This window comes from Carcharodon carcharias, chromosome 26 (genome assembly GCF_017639515.1).
Source record: "Carcharodon carcharias isolate sCarCar2 chromosome 26, sCarCar2.pri, whole genome shotgun sequence".
In the NCBI taxonomy this organism is placed as follows: Eukaryota; Metazoa; Chordata; class Chondrichthyes; order Lamniformes; family Lamnidae; genus Carcharodon; species Carcharodon carcharias.
Window position 1 is genome coordinate 43,721,671 of NC_054492.1, and position 26,231 is coordinate 43,747,901.

The 26,231-nt window shown below is 42.9% G+C and overlaps 1 protein-coding gene across 13 annotated transcripts in view; it reads left to right on the plus strand.

Annotated features, from left to right (window-relative positions):
* Positions 1–26,231, plus strand: part of myo5aa (myosin VAa) — a 203,624-nt gene that overhangs the window by 109,112 nt on the left and 68,281 nt on the right. For 7 of the 13 annotated variants that reach the window (XM_041174847.1, XM_041174850.1, XM_041174851.1 and 4 more), the window contains exons 10-19: positions 3,368–3,633; positions 6,089–6,170; positions 8,563–8,703; positions 9,354–9,479; positions 10,706–10,789; positions 12,246–12,248; positions 17,732–17,881; positions 20,860–20,957; positions 25,533–25,619; positions 25,804–25,912. In XM_041174847.1, coding sequence (XP_041030781.1) covers positions 3,368–3,633; positions 6,089–6,170; positions 8,563–8,703; positions 9,354–9,479; positions 10,706–10,789; positions 12,246–12,248; positions 17,732–17,881; positions 20,860–20,957; positions 25,533–25,619; positions 25,804–25,912 — 1,146 coding nt within the window. The remainder of the gene's footprint in view (positions 1–3,367; positions 3,634–6,088; positions 6,171–8,562; positions 8,704–9,353; positions 9,480–10,705; positions 10,790–12,245; positions 12,249–17,731; positions 17,882–20,859; positions 20,958–25,532; positions 25,620–25,803; positions 25,913–26,231) is intronic. The other 6 variants (XM_041174848.1, XM_041174859.1, XM_041174856.1 and 3 more) reach the window with 1 other exon arrangement.

The window sequence follows — 26,231 nt, forward strand, 5'->3', positions numbered from 1 at the left end:
GAGTGGCTTTGCTGTTTGGAGAAGTCACAAGACTCATTGTGGATATAGATCGAAGTTCACCCCCGAAAGCCGTGTCCCAGGTTTGAATCCAGCACAGTTTTTTTTAATTGGTGGATTTGTTCTCTTTTCACCAATTTCAGTGAAAATTTGAAACAGTGAGTGGAATCTTGTTGAGGTGCAGGGGTCTTGCGTGCCGGCTAGGGACCTAGCGGTGACCCACGCTGCCTCTTTTTGGAAGGCCCGCAGAGCTACAAACCAAACAAGCAGCAGTGAGGCCAGCGATGGGCCTTCCCCAGGAATCAAGACCCTAGGGGCAAGTCTCACCTACTAAGAGCTGTCAGCCAATCAGAGGTAGGCAGCTGTTGCATTCAGCAGCACCATTGGGGATGCTGTGGCTGCTGCTGGAAGGATAGGCACCAGAGTCCCATGATGGCAAGGTCACCTAGGCCACAGGTAAGTAATGTAAGGAGGAGGCTGTGGCGAGTGAGGTACAGGAGGTCAGCAACAAGGGCAGGGGGTTGCTCTGAGCAGGACACCCCCTGACAGAGTGCCTTTGATCAAGGGAGCAAGCACCCCGTCCTCCCTCCTGGAGGTGACACGCTGGCTGCATGGTTCTAATTGTTGTGCATGCTGCAGCTGGGTTAATACCAGCAACATTGGGATGAGGCCCTTAAGTGGTCATTAATTGGCCATTTGAGGGCCTCAATTGACAGCTGGGCAGGTAGGTCGACCATGGTCGAACCCTTCCATAACTTAATTTTGGTGGAGGTGGGAGGGTGGCGAGGTTCAGATACACCATCGTTCCGTCGAACTAATTGCCCTTCCTGTCTCCAAGCGGGTGCAGAAGATTCCGTTCAGTAATTGATACAATTAGTGAAATGGCAGAGACAAGAATAAAACAGCAACCATTTCACTAAAGTTAGCAAACAGGGAAAAAAAACCTTACTTTTCCAAACAATGCCTGCTTGGCTGAGTTAGTAACACTCCTCTCTTAGCCAGTAAGTTGTTTGTTCAAGCTCCACTTCAGCTCAGCTCCACCTCAGGAACAAGACTGAGGGAAGTGGTGGCACAGTGGTATTGTCACTGGACTAGTGATCCAGAGACACAGGGTAATTCGAATCCCACCAAGGCAGATGGTAAAAATTGAATCCAATAAAAATCTGGAATTAAAAGTCTGATGATGGCCATGAAACCATTGTTGATCGTCACAAGAACCCATCTGGTCCTTTAGGGAAGGAAATCTGCTGCTCTGGTCTCCAGACTCTCAGCAATGTGGTTGCCTCTGAACAAGGGCGATTAAGGAAGGGCAATAAATACTGCCCTAGCCAGCGACGCTCACATCCCATGAACGAATAAAAAAAACTGCCAACCATCATTTAGATTCAAAATTAAACCAGGACCCTAACTCCCTGCTCAGATGACGCAATAAATTCTCCTGGCATTCATCCAGGCCAACATGCACCCTCAACTAGAAAAGCATCTACTGATTTTGCTATGTGTCAAATGGTTGCTAAGTTTAGTAACCATGTGTACTAATAACAATATCACTGACTCTTACAGCACAAAAAGAGGCCATTAGGCCCATCATATGTGTACCAGCTCATTAGAACTGTCTGATTAGTCCCACACTCCTCTTTTGCCTTCCTATGCAATGTTTCCTTTCCTAGTATTTATCTAATACCCTTTTGGAAGTTATTACTGAATCTCCTTCCTGTCAGGCAGTAAATCCCAGATCATAGCTCTGAGTAAAGGAAAATCTTATTTCCCCTTCTGGTTCTTTTGCTAATCACTTTAACTCTGTGTCCTGTGGTTACTGCCCCTCCTGCCAGTGGAAACTGAGTAACTATTAAAACCCTTCTGTCGGTGAAGTACTTTGAGCAGGGATATGCTAACAAGATATTTAGATGCAGGTCGTCTTTCTTTTTCAGTTAATAATATAGGTGTTAAATAAAGTGCTCATGATAAAAATGAGTTTTCTTACGAAAGGGCAGACTTTTATTGTAACTTGAAAAAATATTTTTAAGTGGCAAAATCGGTCCAGGGCAATGAAATTGCCTTAATGTTTCTGCCTCCTTTTGTTCGTTATCTCTTTCCTGTTTTTGTACCGGGTCAAATTGGTTTAATTAAATTTCATCACAAATAACAAAAATACATGTTAACATTCGCTCCTGCTGCCTACTGACCTGAGATCTTTTTGAAATGCAAGTTTAACCAATGACAAGCTGTGATCCCCAAGGTGATTGTTTATTGAGTAGGCCTTCCCATAAATCACTGTGCCGCTGAAGGTTTTTTAAACTTTATAGGTCATTTATACAAAGCAGTACTGCAAACAAATATCAGAATACAAAAGAGACATTTCCAATTTATATGCCAAACTCCAGTTAAAGTTTCAGTACATTTTACTACTTTGTTACTGTTCATGAAATTCTTAAATGATTTCCCCTTTAAACTCAATGTTCAGATTATTCTTTTCCAAATCTATCTTGGAGTGTAATCCTCCCAGAAATAAGACTTCAGCTAGAGACTTTAGTTAACTTGATTTGTAGGCAGCTTCATTGGTGATTTACTGACAAGGCTGATGTGGTATCTGAATACAATGCAGCACCTCTAATATTGACATGTTAAAAGTGCCCTCTGTTGGTTGATGTAGGGAAGGCATGGTAACGAGTCTGAACACCAGAGAAAGAACCTGGTTATCCTTGTCACTGAGTGTTAATATGAATCCTAAAAAAAAAATCTACCACAGATTAGACAAATAGATTGCCAATTTACTCCTCTACGGGTGCAGTTTCAGTGCCAATACTACTTATCACTGGGCTGTTGGATGTTTCTGAGCTTTGGCACTGTCTGTTGGAGCGCTTCACCTCATAATTACACCAATGATTAAGGTTTTTTTGAAAAAGAAGCAGTGAAAAATCTGCTTAATCCCTGATCTACTTCTGACCTGGACCATATTTAACGATGTTGTTTGTCTTTGGTTCCATTTCATTCATGTACTGGAATCGGCACCGTGTTCCGAAAACAAAATATTTACACACAATCGCTTTCCAAGTTGGTAAGGATAAGGACAAGAAAAAGATAATGCTTGAGGATGAACTCAGCAATCTCTGATGCAATTCTCTCTGCCACTGTAATCTTTTTCTAATAAAGAGCTCATTGTACGCAGTACTGAAATAAGTGGAGGAACCAAATAAAGCACCATGTGTGTTCAGGCTCCTTGCTACATGATTGGAGTGGTTTGATTATACACAGTTTTTAACCATGCTGTTTTATGTCCCACCTGACTGATTTTTAAAAAAAATAAATGAGCTGACTTGTGAAGTGACCTGCACAAATCGATTGTGATGTGGTTTTCTGTTTCTGGCAGCCTAATACCGAACACTTGATCATCTTCTGTGATCTGCTGGGCGTGGACTACGAACAGATGGCTCACTGGCTCTGCCACAGAAAGATTGTTACTGGCTCAGAGACTTATATCAAGCCCATGCCCAAGTTTCAGGCCATCAATGCCAGGGATGCCCTGGCGAAGCATATCTATGCCAGTGTCTTCAACTGGATTGTCCACCATGTCAACAAAGCTCTACACGCTTCAATAAAGCAGCATTCATTCATCGGAGTGCTGGATATATATGGGTGAGTTGGCTGGTCTGCCTCAATTTTCATGGACTTGCATGCACGTTGATTTTGTGTAACAATGTCAACCAGCTTCCACTGATGATTCTGCAATTTGTTAAGGTAGGTATTCCCCAAATATCAAGAGTAAGGCCATTTATTGAGCATCAGTGGTACTCTGATCAGATTTAGTGGTTTGCAATGTTTTCTGCAGTTTAGTTTGGGATAACCTTTTGATTTTGGATAATGTACACAGGGATCTTCATTTGAAATGAATCCCACATATCCAGGATACATAGATGAGAAGTCTTGGTAATATCCTGCAATATTTTCCAAGTTTGGAAAGATAAAGGGAGCAGAAGCAAAAGATCAAGAAGCCTTGGTTAGGTGGCATAACACGTAGGTTTTTAAATCTTTGTAGATTGAAGAATGAAGGATAGAAGGTGAAGTTAATTGGGATGATCATTCATCGCCATTCTAGTTCATCCAACCAGAAAGACTCTGATATTGTTCCTTCCTGACTCATCCATTTAAAAAAACTGTTAGTTCCTCCATTGTGGCATCCCACTGTTTCAGAAATGCCTCTAAATTTTTTTGCCCCCATTACCAATTCTTGGAGTCCAATCTATGTTTTGATCACACTTTTTGTAATAATGCTTCTTGCTTTCAGTCTTAAATTTGCCTTCCATTAACTTGAACCTGTGGGTTGTTAATTTACTCTTGCAATTTGGTTGAAGGTAGTTTGCCAGACTTTCTCCATCCTGCCAGCTATCTTGTATACAAGCGCCTTTAACATAGTTAATGTCTCAAGGGGCTTAACAAGTTATCTGTAAAATTTTGACATTGAACTCCAGACAGTTCGATCAAAAGCTTGATCAAAATGGTAGGTTTTAAGGTGCATTTTAAAGAAAGAGAGAGTGAGGTTGACATTAAGGGAGGGAATTCCAGAGCTTACAGCCCAGGCAGCTGGTGCATGGCCATCAATGATAGAGTGATTAAAATCAGGGATGTTCAAGATTGGAGGAGTGCCGAGATCTCGGAGGCTTGTAGGGCTGGAGGAGATTACAGCTAAGGAGAGGGGCCAGGCCATGGAGGAATTTGAAAACAAGGTTGAGTCACTTAAAATTGAATCATTATTCGACTGTCAAGTTAACCACTTAGTTGCCTGATCTTAAGCCTGAAAGTTCAGATTGTTTCAGTTTTCTTTACAGCTCAGTTTTTTGACACAAGTGATTAAGCTTTGGCTTTTCACTAACCGGATACAGATATAATATTCACACTATGGTCTGAACAAAGTACTGTACAATTTCAGAATTCCTCAGATGTGTTCCATGTTCTGGCTATTTAACATTCTATTGGCTGCTTGCTGCTCTGTGTTGATTTGGATATGTTGAGAGTCATGCCTTCTAAGACCCCTGTGTCTCTTTCAACTTCATCCTTAGCTGACACTGTTCACGGAGCACGTGACGCCCATTTGTATGTGTAGTACTTTACACTTTTTCTCATTAAATGCCGTGTCTCAGTGTTTTGCCCACTTACATCCAAGTTGTTTTGTAATTAGGGAGCTCGCTTCTCTTTCACTGCCGCTCCCAGTTCCAGGTTTTGCATTTCTCTGGAAAAGGTGAGTTGGAGTAAATTTGTGCAGGTTCATAATTCTCTTTTACTTGAGGGTAAAAGAAGTGGAAAACAACAACGTTTTAAATCTATGGCGTTCTCTCGTAGCTACATCATACTTGAGCATTACACCTTTATCAGCAGATCATATTACACTATTTCATCCTCTCTTCAATCATATTCACATATTAAGCTGTCATACTCTTAGCTGCACCTATATCATATTCACATGTTCCAAAGACTTCATTGAAAAAAAATGTTTTGAGTCTTACGAAGTTAACATGTTTTGTGGATCTAATCGGTTATTAAAGTCCATGACAGAATATTTTAAAATCTATTTCTCCCATCATGAATTACCCTGTTTTCTTCTCACTCTGACAGGATTTGTGATCATCTGTTGAGAGCACGTGTGATGGGCTGTTCCTGAATTTCTACTATTGCTTCCTTTTGTCAGCCATTGGAAGCTGTGGGATTACCACCTTGCTGGCATATTCCTGTTTGCAGGTCCAGTGGGCACCTCCCCATTCAGGTTGGCACTTATATGGGTGCAGGTGCTATGAGAGCTAGAATCTGCATCCTCCTAAGTACTTTCAGTACTGAGTTAATATTCTATCACCCAGCACTGCCAATGCTCCCTATTGCTCTGCCCATCTTATTTCAACTAGACTATGTTGGCCAGTTTGAAAAGTTCATGGAAGTTTCTCGAATAGCTGATTTATCAGACTTGGTTACCTAGAGGCATGAGTATAGCAATCCAGGCTCATAACGTGCATGTTCCCTGAAACCAAATTGTTCATTTTATTTAAGAAAAAAAGTCTTGGTCGTCTTTTAAGTGCATTTCATGTTCTTGATCTTTATACAGGTTTGAAACTTTTGAAATAAACAGTTTTGAACAATTTTGCATCAATTATGCCAATGAAAAATTACAGCAACAGTTCAATATGGTAAGTAAAGTGTGGCCCTTTGGAGTTTGTGTGTCTCAACAGTGTTAGAATTTCACAGTTATCTCATTTATCTGTGCACATCTTTCTGCTTCAGTTAGATATTCACCTTGGGCAGTGACATTGAACAGCTGATATTTCATTGGCTGCCTGTCATACACCTGTTCAGTTCTGGGGAAGCCAATGGAACTGATCATTAGTCAGGGAGTATAATGGCTGGCTGATGTGGCAAGTTCCATTTTGTGCCATCATCCAAGTCTAATTTCTATTCCCGTAATGTTTGAGCTCTAAGCATCAAGAGCAGATTCCCTAAGCAACCCAATAGTCAAGGGGGCAGTTAGCTTGACAAACGGCAAAGAATGGTGCCAGACATGTTGAAGGCAGTTACTACTCTTGCATGGGTTTGGAAAGTAGATGCCAGTGGAAGTTGCATTGTGTGTTGAAATAAATAGTTAAAGCCTCTGTTCGAAAGATTTGATGGGGGGGATTTTTTTTCATGCAACAGCAAAGATGAGTGTGTGGAACTAGGTCTCAGATCAGCCATGGCCTGTGGGGCTAAATAGCCCCTTCCTCTTCCTGTATGCTAGTTCTGCTCCATCGTTCTGCTCTGATGCGAGTAGATTAAAACTACATATGTTGGGCTCCAGTTACCAAATTCAATGAATCATTTTAGTCTCCAGATACAGTCCTTTTAGGAGCAGCAGGGCCACCATTATCCCAGGTTATCTTTTTTTTACTTCAGAGTTGAGAGGGCTTCCTGGCCTGTGTTCTTCCTGCAGCTCTACCTCTCCACTGAAAATACTGAACGCTGGGCAAAGTTAGGAAAAGTCAAACACAAACTAATTTAAACTCAACAGACATTGTGTTCTACACACGGGAGAATTTTATTGCTCTTAGCTGTGGCTTGGAGTACAGAATTTAAATTCACATAACAATTCATCAGCATTGAAGTATTTTGGGACTATCTCTTTAATTGTTAGTGTATCTGAAAAGCTGCCAGTGTTACCAAAAAAAAAAGTGTGGGAAGCTAAAAGGAGTTGAACATGTGCTGGGCAAGTGCAGTGCTATTAATGGTCGAATTAAGATCAGTGAGATCATGGATGAGAAATTGTTATGTGGTGCACCTGTTTTTGGACATAAGGTACAGAGTGAACCAATTTAGAAGTGATAATACCTGGGTCCAAACCGCACAGGATTTTGCTGCTAAATCATGGAGACTATGTTTTAATTGTGAAGGCAGACACCTCTTCCAGGTGTTAGGCCCTTTCAATATGCCCAATAGTTTATGAAAGAACTCTCCATAAGATATGTTGCTGATGAAGGGGCAGGCAGTCAGCTTGTCCTGCTCAGGGTTCTTTAGCAATCTCCTTGATCACCAACTAAAGGCATGTTTAATTTTAAAACTAAGAAATGCCTTTCTGTGGAGCCAAAAGGAGCAGGCGGGCTCTGACCGACTCCACAGTCCTGGAGATCAGCCACCTCTCTATTACCTCATCCAAACTCCCCTCCCTGAACTTACCTAAAATTGGCTGCTAGGGGCCCAAAAGTAATTTCTCCTGTCGGGTGAAGCTGCCTGGGGGACACAACAGGTATTGGCAGCTCCCCTGAAAATATAGATGAGGCTTAATTTTGGGCAAGCCTTTTGCCTCTCGGTTCCCTCTTGCACTGCTTGTGAAAATGGGCCCAGACTAATTTCTACCCCCTTGTACTGACATGCTAATTGAAATGCTAACTCGGGTAATGTTTTTTGACCGATCACTGTGCGCATTCTTGTGTCAAACTGCACCGTAAACTGCAAGTAGATGCAAGAGTCCATAACCATCAACATTCTAGCACCTTTCTTGGGTGAAAGGTTATGGAGTCTTCGCTGGGCAAGGGTTAGAGCAGGTTTTACATGTATTACTGTTGCTATATCAGTGGAATTGAATATATCATACTCATGTGAGCTGGGAGAGGTAGTCTCTTTGCTCATGATCAGAAAGAGAAAGTATAAAATCTAAACTAGATGTAGTACATGGACAAATAATAATGGTTACATTTTGCCAGTAGAGCGTGTTTTGATTTTTGCCTACTAGATTGAATGTTAAAAGCTGCCTTGAATAAGTGGTGGAAACTGGTAAAGCCTTGATCTAAATATCCAGTGAATTAAGATGTTCTTCAACCACAGGCCAAAGATGCAGGTTTGACAATCAGTGCAGATCCCCATAGCAACCCAACAGCATTGCTGCACATGGTGACTCTGCTCAATGTAGAAATTCACCCTGCCACCAACATATTATTGCTCTCTCTCCCTTCGAATATTTAAATGGATGGAAGGTTGAATTTAGCTGATTTAGTACATTCAGCAGTTTAGAGGCCAGTGATGACTAACGTAGATTTATTTTTTGCTTTCTAGCACGTGTTCAAGTTGGAGCAGGAGGAGTATATGAAGGAACAGATCCCATGGACACTAATAGATTTTTATGACAATCAACCTTGCATCAATTTAATTGAAGCTAAACTTGGCATTCTGGACCTATTGGATGAAGAGTGCAAGGCAAGTCTCGACAATTATAAATGGTTTGACTTTCATTCCATAGCTGGTCTCCTGCCTTAGTGTTCTCACGTCAATTACTGAGCTGCTTCTGTGGTTCAAATTGACCAAGATAGATAAAATATTTGGGTCAATATATTTCAGGCATTGGAAGCCTGGCAATCCTTGTCCAGCTGGGTTTGACAGGCTGATCAGCTGAGAAAGATTTCCCCCATGTTATAACAGTTCGCCATTACTTGAACTAAATTGCGGTTGGGTACAGTAGCCAAGTGGTTGTGGTACATGCAAGCAGTCCAGAGCTTGAGTACAAATCTGGCCATATAAGTTGGGAATTTGAAATCGATTAATCCTGTAAACTGTGGGCCGGCACCAGATAAAATAACCATGAAAACCACCCAATTGTTTCTCAAAAACAACCCAACTACTTCTTTTAATGTCCGTCAGAGATGAAAACCATGTGACTCCAATCTGACCATATGTAGTTGACCTCAAGGAAACTAAGCTTCACCTAGGAGCAGACATAAAATGTTCTTTATGACATGGACTTTAGAGTAGTTTTCACTTAAGATTATACCATTTTATTCTAATTTCACAAAAGCACATATTGATTCTCATTCATGACTGGTGTTTTTCATATTTTCTTTTACATTAAGATGCCCAGAGGATCTGATGACACTTGGGCTCAGAAGCTGTACAACACTCACTTAAACAAGACTACACTATTTCATAAACCACGCTTGTCAAACAAGGCCTTCATTATCCAGCACTTTGCTGACAAGGTAAAAGGACTTTCTAATCACCTTATCCCTTGGGACAGTGTGCGGATATCATGATTTGTCCCATTTTAGGTGGCGTAAGTGAGAAACTTGGTGACCAGCTGGTGATAACAATAGAAGATTGTGTCTGTATACATGTGGAGGATTTGTATTGTTTCACCGAGATTGTGCAGAGCCTCAAAAGCATCTGTGACATGAGGATTCCAATCTCTTTGTTGGCTTCTCAGTTAATCCTTGGTTGCCTAGGCAGCTTTTATATTTCGGTCTTTTGCCTTTAAAAATCATTCCTAATCTCTCAATGATTGTGTTTGTGTGGACCTGCGTTTTATTATATACTAGTTGACCGTGGTATGTGTACATACTAGTTGATGACTGCCTCAGGATGAAATGTAACTCATCTGTGACCGAGTTGCCATTATCAAGGATCATTCATAAATAATGGCCACTTCAGTCAGATACTGGAGGGAAACTGTTTTCATAGAACTGAACTAAGTGTCTTCAGGGGAAGATTGGAGAGAAATAAAATTGGCAAGAGAAAAATGACACCCATTGAACAATGTTGCTCTAAGATCTGTATACCAGCCATAAAATCCATTACAATCCTTCCAAGACACTTAAGGCTGCACTTCAGGGCCACTTGTCTCTCTGTCCCCCTCTATACTGACAGAGGGGGAAATTCTGTGCTGCCTGTAATTGGGTGAGGGAATTGTTTCTGTGATATGTCACTAAATGGCATCGATACATTGTTTATGTTGCTAACTCTGGTTGAGTTCCTATTCTGAAATGATCACATGTGTTTACTTACATTATTGTGCCTTCTCTGGATGGAAGCAGACTGATCTGGTTCTGATTAAACTTGTTCAGTCTTGTTAGCAGAGAAGCTGTCTTTTTAGCAAGACTGTAATTTTTGTAAAGAATACTTGGCTCTTCTCCAAAGCTGAAATCTTTAATGCCCCTGGACAGAAATACAGAATTTGAAATTGTTTTGTTTGAGTTATTAGAAATGCTCTTCTGATGTTTTCCACTCTATGATCAATGACATTTAAGCTTCTCACCAGCAGGACTACCACCCTGACTTTCTTTGAGCTTTTATAATTTTGCTCCGAGGAGCACAGGAGTCTAAGTTATTATGTTTTTTGAATTAGTTTTGACTGCAATCGTTTTTTCAGAAAGCTGTGTGTATCTTGTGTTGTTCCTAATGAATACTGTTGCTTGATGGTCTTGAACAGGTTGAGTACCAGTGTGAAGGGTTTTTAGAAAAGAACAAGGATACTGTGTATGAAGAACAGATCACGGTACTGAAGGCGAGTAAGGTGAGTGCTGAAAGCTTTCTGAACGACCTCGCAGTTGTACGTGTGAAAATCTAGAACCTGTTTTGACTGGGCATTCACATCACAGAAAAATGGTACATTGTATGTTATGTAACCCAGCATTCCTGTCGTAAAGCTGCATCTCATCCTGCTACCTGTGAACAGTCCTGCATGGGATAACTAGAAAACATCATAATGTACATTCGGGGTTTCTCACAGTGCAGGTGTAATGTGAAAATTTGGTGCTAATGCAAAGGAAAATTAATGTTAGTGAAAAATTGGTATTATTGCATTTTTTTTTCACTGAGATGATTTAAAAAAAACAAACTTGGAAATCCCTTGATCCAAATTGGGGAATAGCTAGGTTACACAGAGCAGGGTGGTCCCAAGTTTGATGCCTAGTCGGTGCTGAGTTAACCTATCTCTACTTGGGCAGCAATACAATGCACCTGGGTTAGGAGTGTGAAGATGGCCAAGGATTCCTGTTCTTCCTGGTTACCTAGCACCCCCTGTTGGAATTGAATATATGGACATGGTGGATAGAGGATGAACCTTCCCCATAATGAGGTCCTTTGAGTCAATAGCCTGTTGATTGGGTAGGATATTCCGATGGGTTTTGGGACCAAATGGGAGTCAGCGCTGAGATTGACATAGCAACGTTCCCAGAGGCTACCTCTTAATTAGCCATTGCCAAGCTGGCTGTCCTATTAAGGATGGATGACAGGCCCCCAATGCTGCTGCTCCAATCAGAGGGCTGGCAGCTCTTGAGCCTTGGAAGAGGTGGGCACAGCTGAGGCAGGTAGGAGATCTTGAAAATGGCTCAATAGGGAGGTGAAAAATAAATAGTTATTTTAGAGGGGGGAAATGTGGCAGGCTCCTCAGATCGGGAGGGGGGAATCCCCTCCGTTTGGATCGTCGGGCCTGTGGGGCTGCCTTTCATGCCCCCTTTTGGGGAATGGAGTCTCTGGCTCCTATGAATTCCCCCACCCAACCTGCTGCAGTGAGGCTGACTCCATGGAGCTGACAGCCTCCCCACTTGGCGGGGAGCGAGCTGCTCTGCTGCCAGTTAGGCTGGAAAATCAACCCTCACTGGGCCTAATTCTGGAAGTTGCCTACCTCCAGGCTGCAGGCATCTGCTGTGCATTCCTGCCCTCCCCAGGGAAACCTCCTGACACTGTTTCTCACTATGTACATACCCCCGCCACCCCAACCTTCAAGCCTGCCATCATAGGACTGTGAAAATTAAGCCCTCGGTGTCAAAGAATCCTGTATTATCATTGGCTACTTGGAATTGGCATCAATGGGCAAAGGATATTTCAGTAACAAGGACAGCAGCTGAGGGCAGTAAGAAAATTGGAATAACTGGACGATGCATTTTATTTTGATTGAGTTTTCTGTTTAATGCTGACTGTTACATTTCTTTTGTTCTACTTGATGCTCATGGATGTTGATTCCTCAGAAGGTAAAGACTTTTAAAGTTTCCGGTTTGTATTTCTGGCTGCTGCACGAGATGGAGAGCCCCAGGCCTTCAACTTTCTAACAACCAAAAACAATAATGCTTGATATGTCCATCCATTGTTTTATTTCCACATTTTTAGCCTATTTCGATCCCTTCCCCCCCACCCCCACCCCCATTAGGGCCACTTGCTCATCCTGCTTTCTAGCCCTTAATGTCATCTTTAGCTAATTTCACCACCGTCAACACCCCTTTATCCTTTTGTTTATGATATCTTTGGCAATCTCTCCTTTGCCTCCACCTTTATCCTGGCCCTCTATCCAGCTCCACCTGTCCCCCCCACCCTCCCTTAAACAGTTTATATTTCACCACATTTCTTATTCCTCTTTAGTTCTGATGAAGAGTCATACGGACTCGAAACGTTAACTCTGCTTTCCTTTCCACAGATGCTGTCAGACCTGCTGAGTTTTTCCAGCAATTTTTGTGTTTGTGTTTGATATGTCTGCTGCTTGGGAATAACAAATCAAGAGAGGAATTAATCTCCTCCCTGCCTTCACAGCATCCATCTTATTTAAAAATCTACAGTATTTAAAAATGTGTATGCATATTTTGGCTGTCCCTTGGCTCAGTTGGTAAATTCACTACCCTGGGTGGCACATAAGGACATCAAAAAAAGAGTAGGCCATTTAGCCCTTTGAGCCTGCTCCGCCATTCGATATGTTCATGCCTGATCCACTTTCCTGCCTGCTCCCCATATCACATGATTCCTTGATATTCTATTGATCTCAGTCTTGAATATACTCAACGATGGAGCATTCTTCCTGTCATCCGCAGAGATGTAGGAGACAGAGGGTGATGACTTTAGTGACTGGAAGCCAGTGTCCAGTGGCGTACCACAGAGATCTGTGCTCAGTCCCCTATTATTCATCATTTATATAAACGACATAGATGACTATGTGGGGGGTAGGATTAGTAAGTTTGCGGGATGACATGGGTCAACTATTCCAAAGATGTCCAGTCCTCTGAGTGAAGAAATTTCTCCTCATCGCAGGCCTAAATGTTTGACCCCTTGATCTGGGACTGTATCTCCGTGTTCTAGATTTCCCACCGAGGCTCCCAGACCTGGAGGATTGCAGGCTGAGCTCGGATAATGCGTGGAGGTTGGGGCTGGGTGGGGTGGAGTGAAATTGGCTTTGTGGCTGGGGCAACAACTGGCCTCAGGGCCCTGAACCAGGGAGGAAGGATTGACTGCAGTTGCTGGAACCTGATTAATATCAGATGAATGTTGCCAAAGGTGCAAGCCTGTGGTTGTGAGGTGAGGGCAAAATTAAGTTGGTGATGCCTCACACTGCCTGCTCTCCAAAGCCAGGGTGCCGACCAACATGAGAGTGCAGACCACTAGAGAAACCCTTATGAATCCAAACCCACAGAATTGTTACAGTGCAGAAGGAGGCAATTGAGCCCATTGTGCCTGCACCGGCTCTCCGAATGAGGGATTCACATAGCACTAAACCCCTGCCTGCTCCTCGCATATTCTTCCTTTTCAGATAACAATCTAGTTCCCTTTTATTTTGCCTCGATTGAAGCACCTGACCCCACCACACACTCAGTGCAGCTCCCCCACCCCCCCAGAACCCCCCGGCCACTTGCTGCATGGAAAAGTTTCTCCTCATGTCACCATTGCTTCTTTTGCCAATTACCTTAAACCTGTGCTGTCTCATTCTCAATCGTTCCACGAGTGGGGACAGTTTTTCTCCATCTATTCTGCCCAAACCCCTCATGAGTTTGAATATCTTGTAGAAGCATAGAAAATTCTGAAGGAGAGAATCTATCTCCACTTGGAGAGACAAGGTTTGATCAGGGATAGTCAGCATGGCTTTGTCAGAGGGAGGTCATGCCTAACAAGTTTGACTGAATGTTTTGAGGAGGTGACCAGGGGTGTAGATGAGGGTAGTGCAGTTGATGTAGTTTATATGGATTTCAGCAAAGCCTTTGACAAGGTCCCACATGGGAGACTTATAAAGAAGGCAAATGCACATGGGATACAGGGTAATTTGATAAGGTGGATTCAAAATTGGCTTAGTTGTAGGAGGCAGAGGGTGATGACAGAAGGATGCTTTAGTGACTGGAAACCAGTGTCCAGTGTCGTACCACAGGGATCTGTGCTCGGTCCCCTATTATTTGTCATTTATATAAACAACATAGATGACTATGTGGGGGGGGTGTAGGATTAGTAAGTTTGCGGATGACACAAAGATTGGCCGGGTGGTTAACAGTGAGGTTGAGTGTCTTGGGCTACAGGAAGATATAGACGGGATGGTTAAATGGGCAGACAAGTGGCAGATGGAATTTAACCCTGAAAAGTGTGAGATGATACACTTTGGAAGTAGTAATTTGACACGGAAGTATTCAGTGAACGGCATGACACTAGGAAGTTCTGAGGAACAAATGGACCTTGGCGTGTGTGCCCGTAGATCTCTGAAGGCGGAGGGTCATGTTAGTGGGGTGGTGAAAAAGGCATATGGGACACTTGCCCATATCAATTGAGGCATAGATTACAAAAGTAGGGAGGTCATGTTGGAGTTGTATAGAACCTTGGTGAGGCCACAGCTGGAGTACTGTGTGCAGTTGTGGTCGCCACATTATAGGAAGGATGTGATTGCACTGGAGGGGGTGCAGAGGAGATTCACCAGGATGTTGCCTGGGATCAAACATTTAAGTTATGAGGAGAGGTTGGATAGACTTGGGTTGTTTTCGTTGGAGCAGAGAAGACTGAGGGGTGACCTGATCGAGGTGTACAAGATTATGAGGGGCATGGACAGGGTGGATAGGGAGCAGCTGTTCCTCTTAGTTGAAGGGTCAGTCACGAGGGGACATAAGTTCAAGGTGAGGGGCAGGAGGTTTAGGGGGGATGTGAGGAAAAACATTTTTACCCAGAGGGTGGTGAGGGTCTGGAATGCGCTGCCTGGGAGGGTGGTGGAGGCAGGTTGCCTCACATCTTTTAAAAAGTACCTGAGCAATTGGCACATCATAACATTCAAGGCTATGGGTCAAGTGCTGGTAAATGGGATTAGGTAGGTAGGTCAGGTGTTTCTCACGTGTCGGTGCAGACTCGATGGGCTGAAGGGCCTCTTCTGCACTGTGTGATACTGTGAAACTAGGAGCAGGAGTAGGCCATTTGGCCCTTCGAACCTGCTCCATCATTCATTATGATCATGGCTGATCATCCAACTCAATAGACTGCTCCCGCTTTCTCCCCATATCCTTTGATCCCTTTCGCCCCAAGAGCTATATCTAACTCCTTCTTGAAAACATACAATATTTTGGCCTCAACTACTTTCTGTGGTAGTGAATTCCACAGGCTCACCACTCTCTGGGTGAAGACATTTCTCCTCATCTCAGTCCTAAATGGTCTACCCCATATCCTCAGACTGTGACCCCTGGTTCTGGACTCCCCCACCATCAGGAACATCCTCCCTCCATCTACCCTGTCTAGTCCTATTAGAATTTCATAGGTTTCTATGAGATCCCCCCTCATTCTTCCGAACTCCGATGAATATAATCCTAACTGACTCAATCTCTCCTCATATGTCATCCCAGGAATCAGTCGGGTAAACCTTTGCTGCACTCGCTCTATAGCAAGAACATCCTTCCTCAGATAAGGAGACCAAAACTGCACACAATATTCCAGGTGTGGTCTCACCAAGGCCCTGTATAATTACAGCAAGACATCCCTGCTACTCGAATCCTCTCACTTTGAAGGCCAACATACCATTTGCCTTCTTTACCGTCTGCATCTATCAACTCTCCTCTCAGCCTTCTCTTCTCCAAGGAGAACTTCTCCAATCTATCTCATACCCTAACATGTGGTGCTTTCAGTGGAGAAGAGTTATAATTTAGAGGGCTGATACAGTTCGTAAAATGGTTTCAATGTTTGAGTGCAGAATTAATAGAAACACAGCAACATAATGATTGCTTTCTGTTGCGCAATAATAATTGGCTGCACTCTGGAGCTGTACACTGCATGATGGCAATGCCAATATTCCAGGTATGCTTAGAAATGAGTGAGTTACAGTGAAGCTGAAAAGGGCTCTCCTGTTTTTAAAAAAAAACGGTGATTGACCTTGTACCATTCCAATGCCGTGTAGAACCCTGGAGACCGCAGTTATACTATTGGAACTAGTACATAATCTTTGGAACAGTGCAAGTGAACAGCACAGATATAAAGCTGGTTCCCACCAGTCCAGAATCTAAAGCCCATTCCCTGGCTCTGCATACTGGTAAAAATTAACATAAACTCCAGCTCACCTCTATCATTAAGAGTTTTAAAGCGGGTCGTTAATAAAAGCTTTGAATAGAAATAAGAGAAGGAAACCTGGTCAACAGACAAAGGCATTCATTGAAAACCTGTTGAAGCAGTGATGTGTATGAATTAAAAAAAATATAAACAATCCGAGTTAATGGGTTATGGAAGTCCAGGTTAGATGAAACATTTTGGAGCAAGCTTACAAAGAACTGGGTTTTATTTCAGATTTGAAAGCGTTTTTCAACAATTTGCGTTAAAGGATTGTACTTTCTGACATGGATGTCCAGGGTTCATTGTAGACGTTGGGGGAGCGGTTGGCTTGGACCATTTTCCTGTGCACCTTCGAGAAGCGATGGTGTGCATCTATTTGCCATCTTGGCATCCACTTTTCCCTCTCTGTGTACATGTATGTATTGTGGGATTCAGTCTGGAACTCATGGCCTTCCGGGAAAGGCCCCAGACTGATGGGCGTTTCTTTAGTTCTAGCTGACAAACCGAAGCTTTAATTTATCTCTTGCATGGGGCCTTTTCATAACCTAAATGGAAAATAAGTTGCAACTACACGAAATCTGGTTTCTCTGGAATATACGGTACATGAGGCAGCCCTTGTCTGTTCAGATCTGACCCAGTCTATCTTAGCCTCTGGATCATATATTTTAATGGCATTTAGAAACTGTAGTTTGCAGGAAATTTGATGTAGTATTTTCCTGTGGCCGGGGGAAGCTAAAACTTGGGAAGGTAAATATAAGATATTCACTAATAAACACAATAAGGAATTCAGGAGAAACCTCCTTATCCAACGAGTAAGTAGAATGTGGGACTCTCTGCCATATGGAGTGGTTCAGGTGACTAACCTCATTCTAAACTAGATAAATATATGAGGGAAAGGGAAAAGAAGGATATATTGATCGGGTGAGATGAAGTAGGCTGCGAGGAAGCATGGATCAGTGGGCTGATTTGGGTTTTGGTGCTGCTATTTCTATGTAAGTCTAATTCATATAATTGATTTGTCAGTTGAAGTCCAATCCATGAGTCCCTTGAGGACCAGTTATAGAAATGCTGCCTCATAGAATATGGGAAGTGGGCCTGTGGCAACATCAAACACAATATCAGATTTCTTCAGCACACGGGTTAAGGACTTGCTGATGTGAAATTATTTCTGCTTGCTCTCGCACAAAACCAGTTAAATCTGCTTGCGGAGTTATTCCATGATGAGAAGCCAGCCACCAGCCCAACTGAAGGACGGCCTTCAGTTGCCAGGGCAACTGTGAAATCTGCCAAGCCTCGAGCACTGCAGCCAAGCAAAGAGCACAAGAAATCGGTGGGACATCAGGTAAGATTAGTGCTTGCTTTCAAAGTGGCTTCTAGAAGAGCAACTTCCAAGTGTGGAATTCACGGATAGGTGTTTGCATGTATGCATTGCTGCTGTCTTGACTTAGTGTAGTGGTTATATTACTGGGCGAGAGGCCGTCACTAATAATCCAGTGAAAATTAGTTCAAACACCCCCATTTGGGGAATTTAAATTCGGATTCAAAACCAGGAATTAAAAAGCTGGTAGCAGTGACCATCAAGTTGCTGGTTTGTTGTGATTGGTTCACTGCCCTTTAGGGAAAAGAATGTCCTTATCAACCTTCATGTAACTCCAGTCCCACACCAACAAGGTCAACTCTTAACTGGTGGGTTAAAAGCCACTCTGTTGAATCAAACAAAATCACCCTTTAGCAATAGGGTTTCAGTCATGGCTCAGTTGTGGCGCACTCACCTCTGAATCTGAAGGTTCCAAGTTCAAGTCCCACTCCAGGGCTTGAGCATAAAAATCAAGACTGACACTCCAGCTCAGTACTGAATGAGTGCTGCATTGTCAGGGATGCATCTTTTGGATGAGATGGTAAACCGAGGCCCCACCTGCCTGCTCGGGTGGAAGTAGAAGATCCCATGGCATTATTCTGACAAAGAGCAGGGGTGATAGCCCCAGTGTCCTGGCCAATATTTATCCCTCAATCAACATCAGAAAAACAGATTATCTGGTCACTTTCACTTTGCCGTTTGTGGGAGTTTGCTTTCTGCAAATTGGCAGCTGTGCTTTGCACATTACAACAGTGACTATATTTCAAAAAGTACTTAATTGGCTGTAAAACGCTTTGAGATGCATGGTGGTTGTGTAAAGAACTATTTTAATGCAAGTATTTATTTTTTCAATAAATGCCAGCATTGACAGTGAGGCCCACATGCCTGAGACGGTAAGCAGTTGTATGGCCAATGGGAGATGCACATACTGATGGCAGAGAGTGAAAATATTTTGAGCAAAGTTCTGGATTTCTTTTTTTTTAAATCTATTGTTTGTACTAAAGTCCTGAGTTTCCTCTTCAATTGCAATATTAGGGCTGGGTGCCTGCACCAGTGCCAACATCACTGGTGTCCAGACCTGTGGATACAATGGAGTTTTAGATTAAACCGTCACTGTTTTGCTAAAGGGTTCAGGCAGGTTTGGCCTAATTTCAAAGCATATTAGAAATTGCTCACTCTCTGGTCCAAAATGCAGTCAATCTCTCTCTCTCTCTCTCTCTCTCTGCTGGCCGTATGTTGGTAACAGGAGTCCCATGAGTGATGTTGCTATGGGGGGAGGGCAGATACTTCTCTCAATTAAACCACCCCCCAACTCAGAGCTGTGCCAAAAAGGTGCACATGTCCGCTCAAATTATTTATATTGCCATTACCTCAGGATTTCAAATAGGGTCAGGGGGATGTTGCTGTATAGAAGAGTCTGGAATTTTGTGGATCTGAGGCACAAAGCAGCCAGGATTGTATCCTTGATGCAAAATGGGTCCAGAGATTGTAACTAGCACTCACTGCATTATTCCTTTCCCATTGACGGAACAACAACACCACCAACAACTTATATTTATCTAGCACCTTTTAACATAATGAAACGTCCCAAGGGGCATCACAGGAACATTATAAAACAAAGCATGACATTGAGTCACATGAGGCGATATTAGGTCAGATGACTAAAAGCTTTCAAAGAGGTGGGTTTTATGTAGTGGCTTAAAGGAGGAAAGTGAGTTAGAGTGGCCAAGAGGTGTAGGCAGGGAATTCCAAAGCTTGGGGACTAGGCAACTGAAGCATGGCTACCGATCCGGGAGCAATTAAAATTGGGAATGCACAAGAGGCCAGAATTAGAGGAGTGCAGATGTCTTGGAGGGCTGTGGGATTGGAGGAGATTATGGAGGCCATGGAGGGATTGAAAAACAAGGATGAGAATTTGAAATTCATCCCCACAACCAATTGGTTATTACTAAGCTGTTGTGTGTGGAAAAACTACTCCACTTCTGCAAAAGTGGTTCCAGTTATTGAACTTATAGTGATAGAAGAGGGCAGCTCAACACTAATTGAGTCATCACGCGCGATGCAGTCAGCACCTTTCGTTCAAGGTCATTTGTTAGTTATTCTTTCGTTTTTATAATTTTTCTTTGCTTGTTCTTGCCACCTGGTATGTGCTGGTTGAAAAATAATAGCTTCCTTTCCCATTTTTGAACTTTTTTTCTTTATTCTTTCTTGCAATGTGGGCATCACAAATTGCCCTTGAACTGAGTGGTCTGCTAGGCTGCTTCAGAGGGCAGTTAAGAGTTAACTACATTGCTGTGGGCGTGGAGTCACATATAGGCCAGACCAGGTAAAGATGGCAAATTTCCTTCTCTAAAATACTTTATTGAACCAGATGGGTTCACTAAGATGGGTTTACAACAATCGATGATGGTCTCTTGCTCATCATTACTGAAGCTACTTTTTCAATTCCAGATTTATTTATTGAATTTAAATTCCACCAGCTGCTGTAAAAATTAGCCTGGGCCTCTGGGTTACTAGTTCAGTGATGTTACCTCCCATTGCTAGGTTCCTTATTCTGTCTGTGTAACTTAGTGGCTTATATGGCCCATTATATATCTTTTTCTCTTCCCTCCAAGTCATTCTGTGATTTGAAAAGATGGGAATGTAGCCTTTTTCCCCAGGTTTCTAAAGGTACAGTTTGAGAACTGGATGCTGGGAGGCAGATGAACAGAACCAGGAAATAATGGCCATGAATTTTTTCAACTTTACTCTCAAAATAAAAACAGAAGTCTCTTTGCTCAAATGTACTTCTGTCCATCAGATAGTGGAGGGCGCGTGGTAGCCATGGAAACCACAACAAGGCGTCAAGGTGGGACGAAGTGAAGGGGAAAGACAAATCCTGACACATTGCAGGGGAGAGAAAAACTTAAGTATGTTCCACCATTTTCACTAATTAACATTGGTTTCATATGAATTTCTTGCAGTTCCGTAATTCCCTTCACCTGCTGATGGAGACCCTCAACGCTACAACACCTCACTATGTGCGATGCATTAAACCCAATGATGACAAATTTGCTTTCACGTAAGCCAACTGAAATGTGCTGCCATTCTCACCTTATTAACCCGTGGTATTGTGCATGCTGTAGGTATTTGTCAGAGTCTGGTGAACGCTTTAAACATTATAATTATGCAAGCCCTGTTACAGGCCAGTGTTTGGTGTTGGGCTAAAAGTTGTGTAAATTGATCCAGGATATGTTTACCATTACTTTTTAACAACAACAGAAAAAAAGATCCAGAAAAAGATTCTGGGCCTTGATCAGAATGTTGCTATGTAATCCATTTTTCTGCTAGGATACTCTTTAGAGACTAGACGATCTTTGCATTCTCAGACCCACAATCACGGAAAAGTGAAGGTTATGTTAAAAACAATTTTATGACCTTCTGGATTCAGTGATTTTTTTTCCTCTTGTTGTAATCGCATGGTCCTTTTCTTTAAAGTCATCTATGAAACGTGGATTCGATCTTAAGATTGAAATTTTCACTTAAAGGAGCAGTATGCATTTTATTAAGAACACTATGATTTATTGCTCTCAGGATAAGGACAATGAGGAAAAAGCTGCTTTGCCCTGGGTATTCTCAGGAGGTGGCTTTCTCTTGAACCAGTTGTGATGTTGGTGCTTTCATGGTGAGGGTAGGAAATGCCATAATATTGATGATTCTCCATCTGCTTTCATTCTAACTAGGGGTGTTTTTATTGGGCTCTGTCAGCGCTTCCCAAACTTTTTCCCAGCGCGACCCCATTTCAATGCCTCAGACTTCATGTGACCCATGAAGGGGGGGGCGGTTGGGTGTGGCGGGCAAGGTCAGTGTAACTTCAACTCCTGAGTGTGGGGGTCATGTTTCCTCCTGAGCAGGTCATGGAGGGGGTGGTGGTGGGTCTGTTTTACCTCTGGACCAGTTTGGGGAGGGAAGGGTAGCTTCAGCTGCTGAGCTTGGATTGGGGTGAGGGGATATTCAGCGTGTGGGAATTATTTAACCTGCAGGATTCTTTTTTTTTAAAAAAAAAGCAAACACCTACCTTTTCACAGGCTTTTTTGCAGCAACATCAGCAGCAATCCGGCCTCCAAAATCTGTCCGTTAGGCCACACCCACCAAAAGGAAAATAGCCTGAAGATTTAAGGCAGCTGTTAGCGCACTGTCCAGGCTCCATGGCAGCTTCTGCTGCCTTGAAGCTCGCAACCCCACTGGGGCCTGGGAGCCACAGTTTGGAAAGGCCTGCTCCACGTATTTTGAATTGTTGAGGCACCAATCCCCCAACCCAGCTGATTTCCTTCCCTCGGCCTTGGCCATCGGTCTGAACGGCTGGACCTGGGAATTGGGATCAGGTTCAAGGTGGATGGGGAGGAGGCAGGTGTTGTGGCTAAAGACCCTTCCCCCTCGCATATTACGTCAAAACCTGTTGATGGAACCACAATAACCCTGTACGTGTGTGAAATATTCGGCAGGATTTTTCCGATGGCGGATTTTCCCAATGTGCCACCCGATGAGTCAGTGGAGAATGCACCCCCACCAATCAGAGCAACCCAACAGCCATTTAAGGAGCGCTCATCGGCTGGAGATGGGACTTCTGCCTGAGTGAGGGGCAGGCGTCGCGCCTCAGAGAGCTGCCAGCCAACCTGATTGGCTGGCAGCTCTGTAGTCCCAGCAGCGCCAGTGACAGCAGTGGCCAAGACTGGAACTGCAAGCAGTCCTGAGATTCAAAGCTCTGGAGTCCAGGGTAAGTGCAGCGGGCGGGGGCTGGGGTCAGGGTCTCACAACCAGGAAGGGAGGTGAGGCGAGAGGGGGCAGAGGTGGAAGTAACTGGAAGGCAGACCTTTGGGCGTAACCCACACCCCCATGTGGAAAGGGTGTTGTTGAAGGCTTCTTCCTGCTCCTGAACTCCTCCCACCTGCCTCAAAGTTGAGACTGGGCAGGAGTCAGTCCTGAAATGCCCAATAATTGGTCGCTTGGTGACTTAAATTGGGGCAGGAGTGGGTGAGCCACCCTTGGCCTCGCCCGCCACATGTAAATTTGCAGACTGGTCCAGCAACCCAAGTTTTAAATTAACTGTTTAAATGAGACACAAAATCAGCAACTCTTCGATAGCTGACTGCAATGTTGGGTTGAATCGCTGAATTCCCAGTCTGTCTGTTCACTGAGTGGGAAAGATGACCTCACTTACAAATGACAAGCAAATCATGGCCATCGTTCTCGTGAAAGCACCTGAGTATTTTTAATGAAATGTTTGATGTTCTGTTAAATCATGGGGGATTCGATCAAATTGATCAAGTTTCTAAAATTTATTGTAGCGTGCTATAGAATTGACGTAATTCAGCTGGGCCTCCTGACTTCTTGAGATTTGTGTAAGATATCAAAAAGTCGTAGTACTATTCATGAATGGAATAGTCAACCCCTCTTCAGTTAAAACCTCTTAATTCAAATGGCCTGTTAATTCAATATTTTAGTGCCAATTTTCCACTTTGCAGTGTTATTTGCATTGCTCAATTGAAATTATTGGACAATTCAATGAAATAAAGGACCAAATTATCAGGAGCTGCCTCTAGCTGGGGTTGTCCATTGACGTGTTCCTCCCTGCAGAACATAAAGGGAAGCAACAGTGCAGAATTTATTCAGGGTTGTCCATTACTAGAATAGTTTTCATTGCAGATGCAAAAGAGAAAATGTAATGGCTGATTCTACATCATTGCAGGTGATGGGAGCTGTTGTGCTTTCGGCTGCTGCTGCTGCATGTCCCAATGTCCCTACCCCTCCACAAATGAAGCATGAGCTTCATTTCAGACCTGGCTGGAATGTGGTGATACTTTTTTTTAAGGTGCCTCCATTGTAGCTTTATAAGTTGCGCTGGAATAGCTCTTGAGCTCCGTAAAGCACCATTTGAAAGAACGATTGAAGATTTTCGCTCTTGAAATCCTACCATAGATCGATCCAGATTCTCTATTAAAAGGTTAAACAAGACCTCAAACCACCAGATGATTAAAGGCTGAGACTCAGAGCATCCTTGTGTGGTTGGATGTTGACAAATAAGAATGCGGTTTGCATTTTGGATCCTGGCTCTCTCTCAACAAAATAAGGATAGTCAGCTGAACAAAGGTTTCATCAGCCCTCCCAGGAATTTAATCCTCTCTTTAAAAGAAGACTACATTTGATATGAATGTGTGTTATCTTCAAAAATGTGCTGCTGGCAAAACTTGGCCTAAAATTGACTGCATTTATGATGCTGAGCAAGCCCAGCGGCAGGACTCTGTTTACATCTGCAATTGGCACTTGATCATCTGTGCGGTGCTGAGTATGATCCTGACTTAGCACAAAACAGAGACCAATATTGGCTCCATAGTGTCTCAGAGTGGACTATGTTTACTATCTGGGTCTATTCTTTCACTGCAGCAATGGGGGGGTTACAAACTGGAATGTTGGACGGAATCTCGTGGGAGCACTCGAGCACCTGACAGGCCAGGACCATCAGAATGATTTCATCATCACCAGAAATACTTTGCGCTTAAGTGGGCCAAATTAAACCCTGATTTGATTTCAATCAGAGTTTCCTGCAGGAGTTTTTTTGCAGATCCACGACAGTTGGATGGATGTGGATGGAGTGATGTTTTGGATTGATGATGTGTGGAATAGGTGTCCCAGCAGCATTCATGAAGAATGCAGCTCTTTAGCATGGGGCGTGTTCAGCTCCTGTTTAACCAATGTGGTCAAGAGGTGCCTGTAAAGAAATAACACCCACATTACAGTTATACCAGGGGGTCTAATGTGCGTAGTGCAAATTTTGGATGCTTGCCTCAATAAACCATTCAAGGATCATGTCTGTGCCAAATGGAATAGCTGGATGATTAACGGAGAAGAAAACCTTCACAAAGAGTGAAAACCTTCTCAGAGATTGGAAATCTGTGCACTGCCCCGCTTGATGTTTTGCATGGTTTAATCATCAAATTGCGGGATGCTATTAGTGCACCAAGTGTCATCAAATCGTTCAAAAAATGCAGAATATCCAATTCAATGCACGGAGAGGAAGATGATTTGTTGTGGATGGGTAATTCTGAAACTGAAAGCGCCAAATTTGATCAAGAGCGGGATCCTTACAGTGACGCCTTAGCCGAAGTGACTCAGAATGAATTTGATGAGCTGTGTGCATCGGATTTGGAAAGCAGTGAATTTGGTGCATTTTAAAATGCTTTCATCGTGGTTAACAGTATCTTTGTGCAATTAATTTATTCAATAAACAGTGGCTCATTAATGTGATTTACTGGTGTTATTTTTTTTCACATTTCAAAATGGCGACCACTGGCATTCAGATTTTATACTTGGCATATAAATCAGCCCCTGTTTTTGGAATGATTTTTGGAGGCTTCACAGGGCAACTTATATGCCAACATCTATGGTATATTTACTGACTTGAGGCCAAATCTGAAACCTTCTAGCTGAAGCATAGAGTTAAAAGCCCTTGTAGTAGGAACTAAAATCCTCTCTAGGTCTTTTAATTGTATGTTTCCAGAACTTGAATTGATCAGTTTAGAGTTTGAATTGACTAGTTCACCTAATAACTTTGTATCTCTGTCTATAACATTAACTCGGCCTAAATGTGTCTCCATAGCTTTGATCCAAAACGAGCAGTGCAACAGCTTCGAGCTTGTGGTGTGCTGGAAACCATTAGAATAAGTGCAGCAGGCTTCCCATCGAGGTAATGCAATCCATCCAGAGGAAATCTGGAAATCCCATTGTTTTATCATGTGAGGTGGTCCTAAGCCCACCTTTGAGTCATCTTTTCGTTTCTTTATGTTCGTGGTTTTTTACATGTTGTGCATCTTTACTATGGACTTGAAGTTGAAAATTTGCTTGGATTCATTGAGTTTGTGGATTTTCAGGTGGACCTATCAAGAATTCTTCAACCGCTATCGTGTCCTGATGAAGCAAAAAGATGTCCTCAGTGACAAAAAGCTGACTTGCAGAAATGTCCTGGAAAAGTTAATAAAGGTGATTGTTTGAATTATGCCAATTTAAAACCATTGCTGTTTTCTTTAGTTAAAGAAGCTGAATGCAAGCTAAATGTTTTCATTGACGTACAGTAATAGCCATTTATAACATCTTGGACAGAAGATCAAAAATAAGTTACCCGGAAAAACTCAGCAGGTCTGACAGCATCTGCAGAGAGAATCTAATTAATGTTTCGAGTCCGTATGACTCTTCAACAGAACGAAGGAAAAATAGAAGAAAGGTGAAATATAAGCTGGCTTAAGGGGGGGTGGGGCAGGTAGAGCTCGATAGAGGGCCATTGATAGGTGGAGATTTCCAA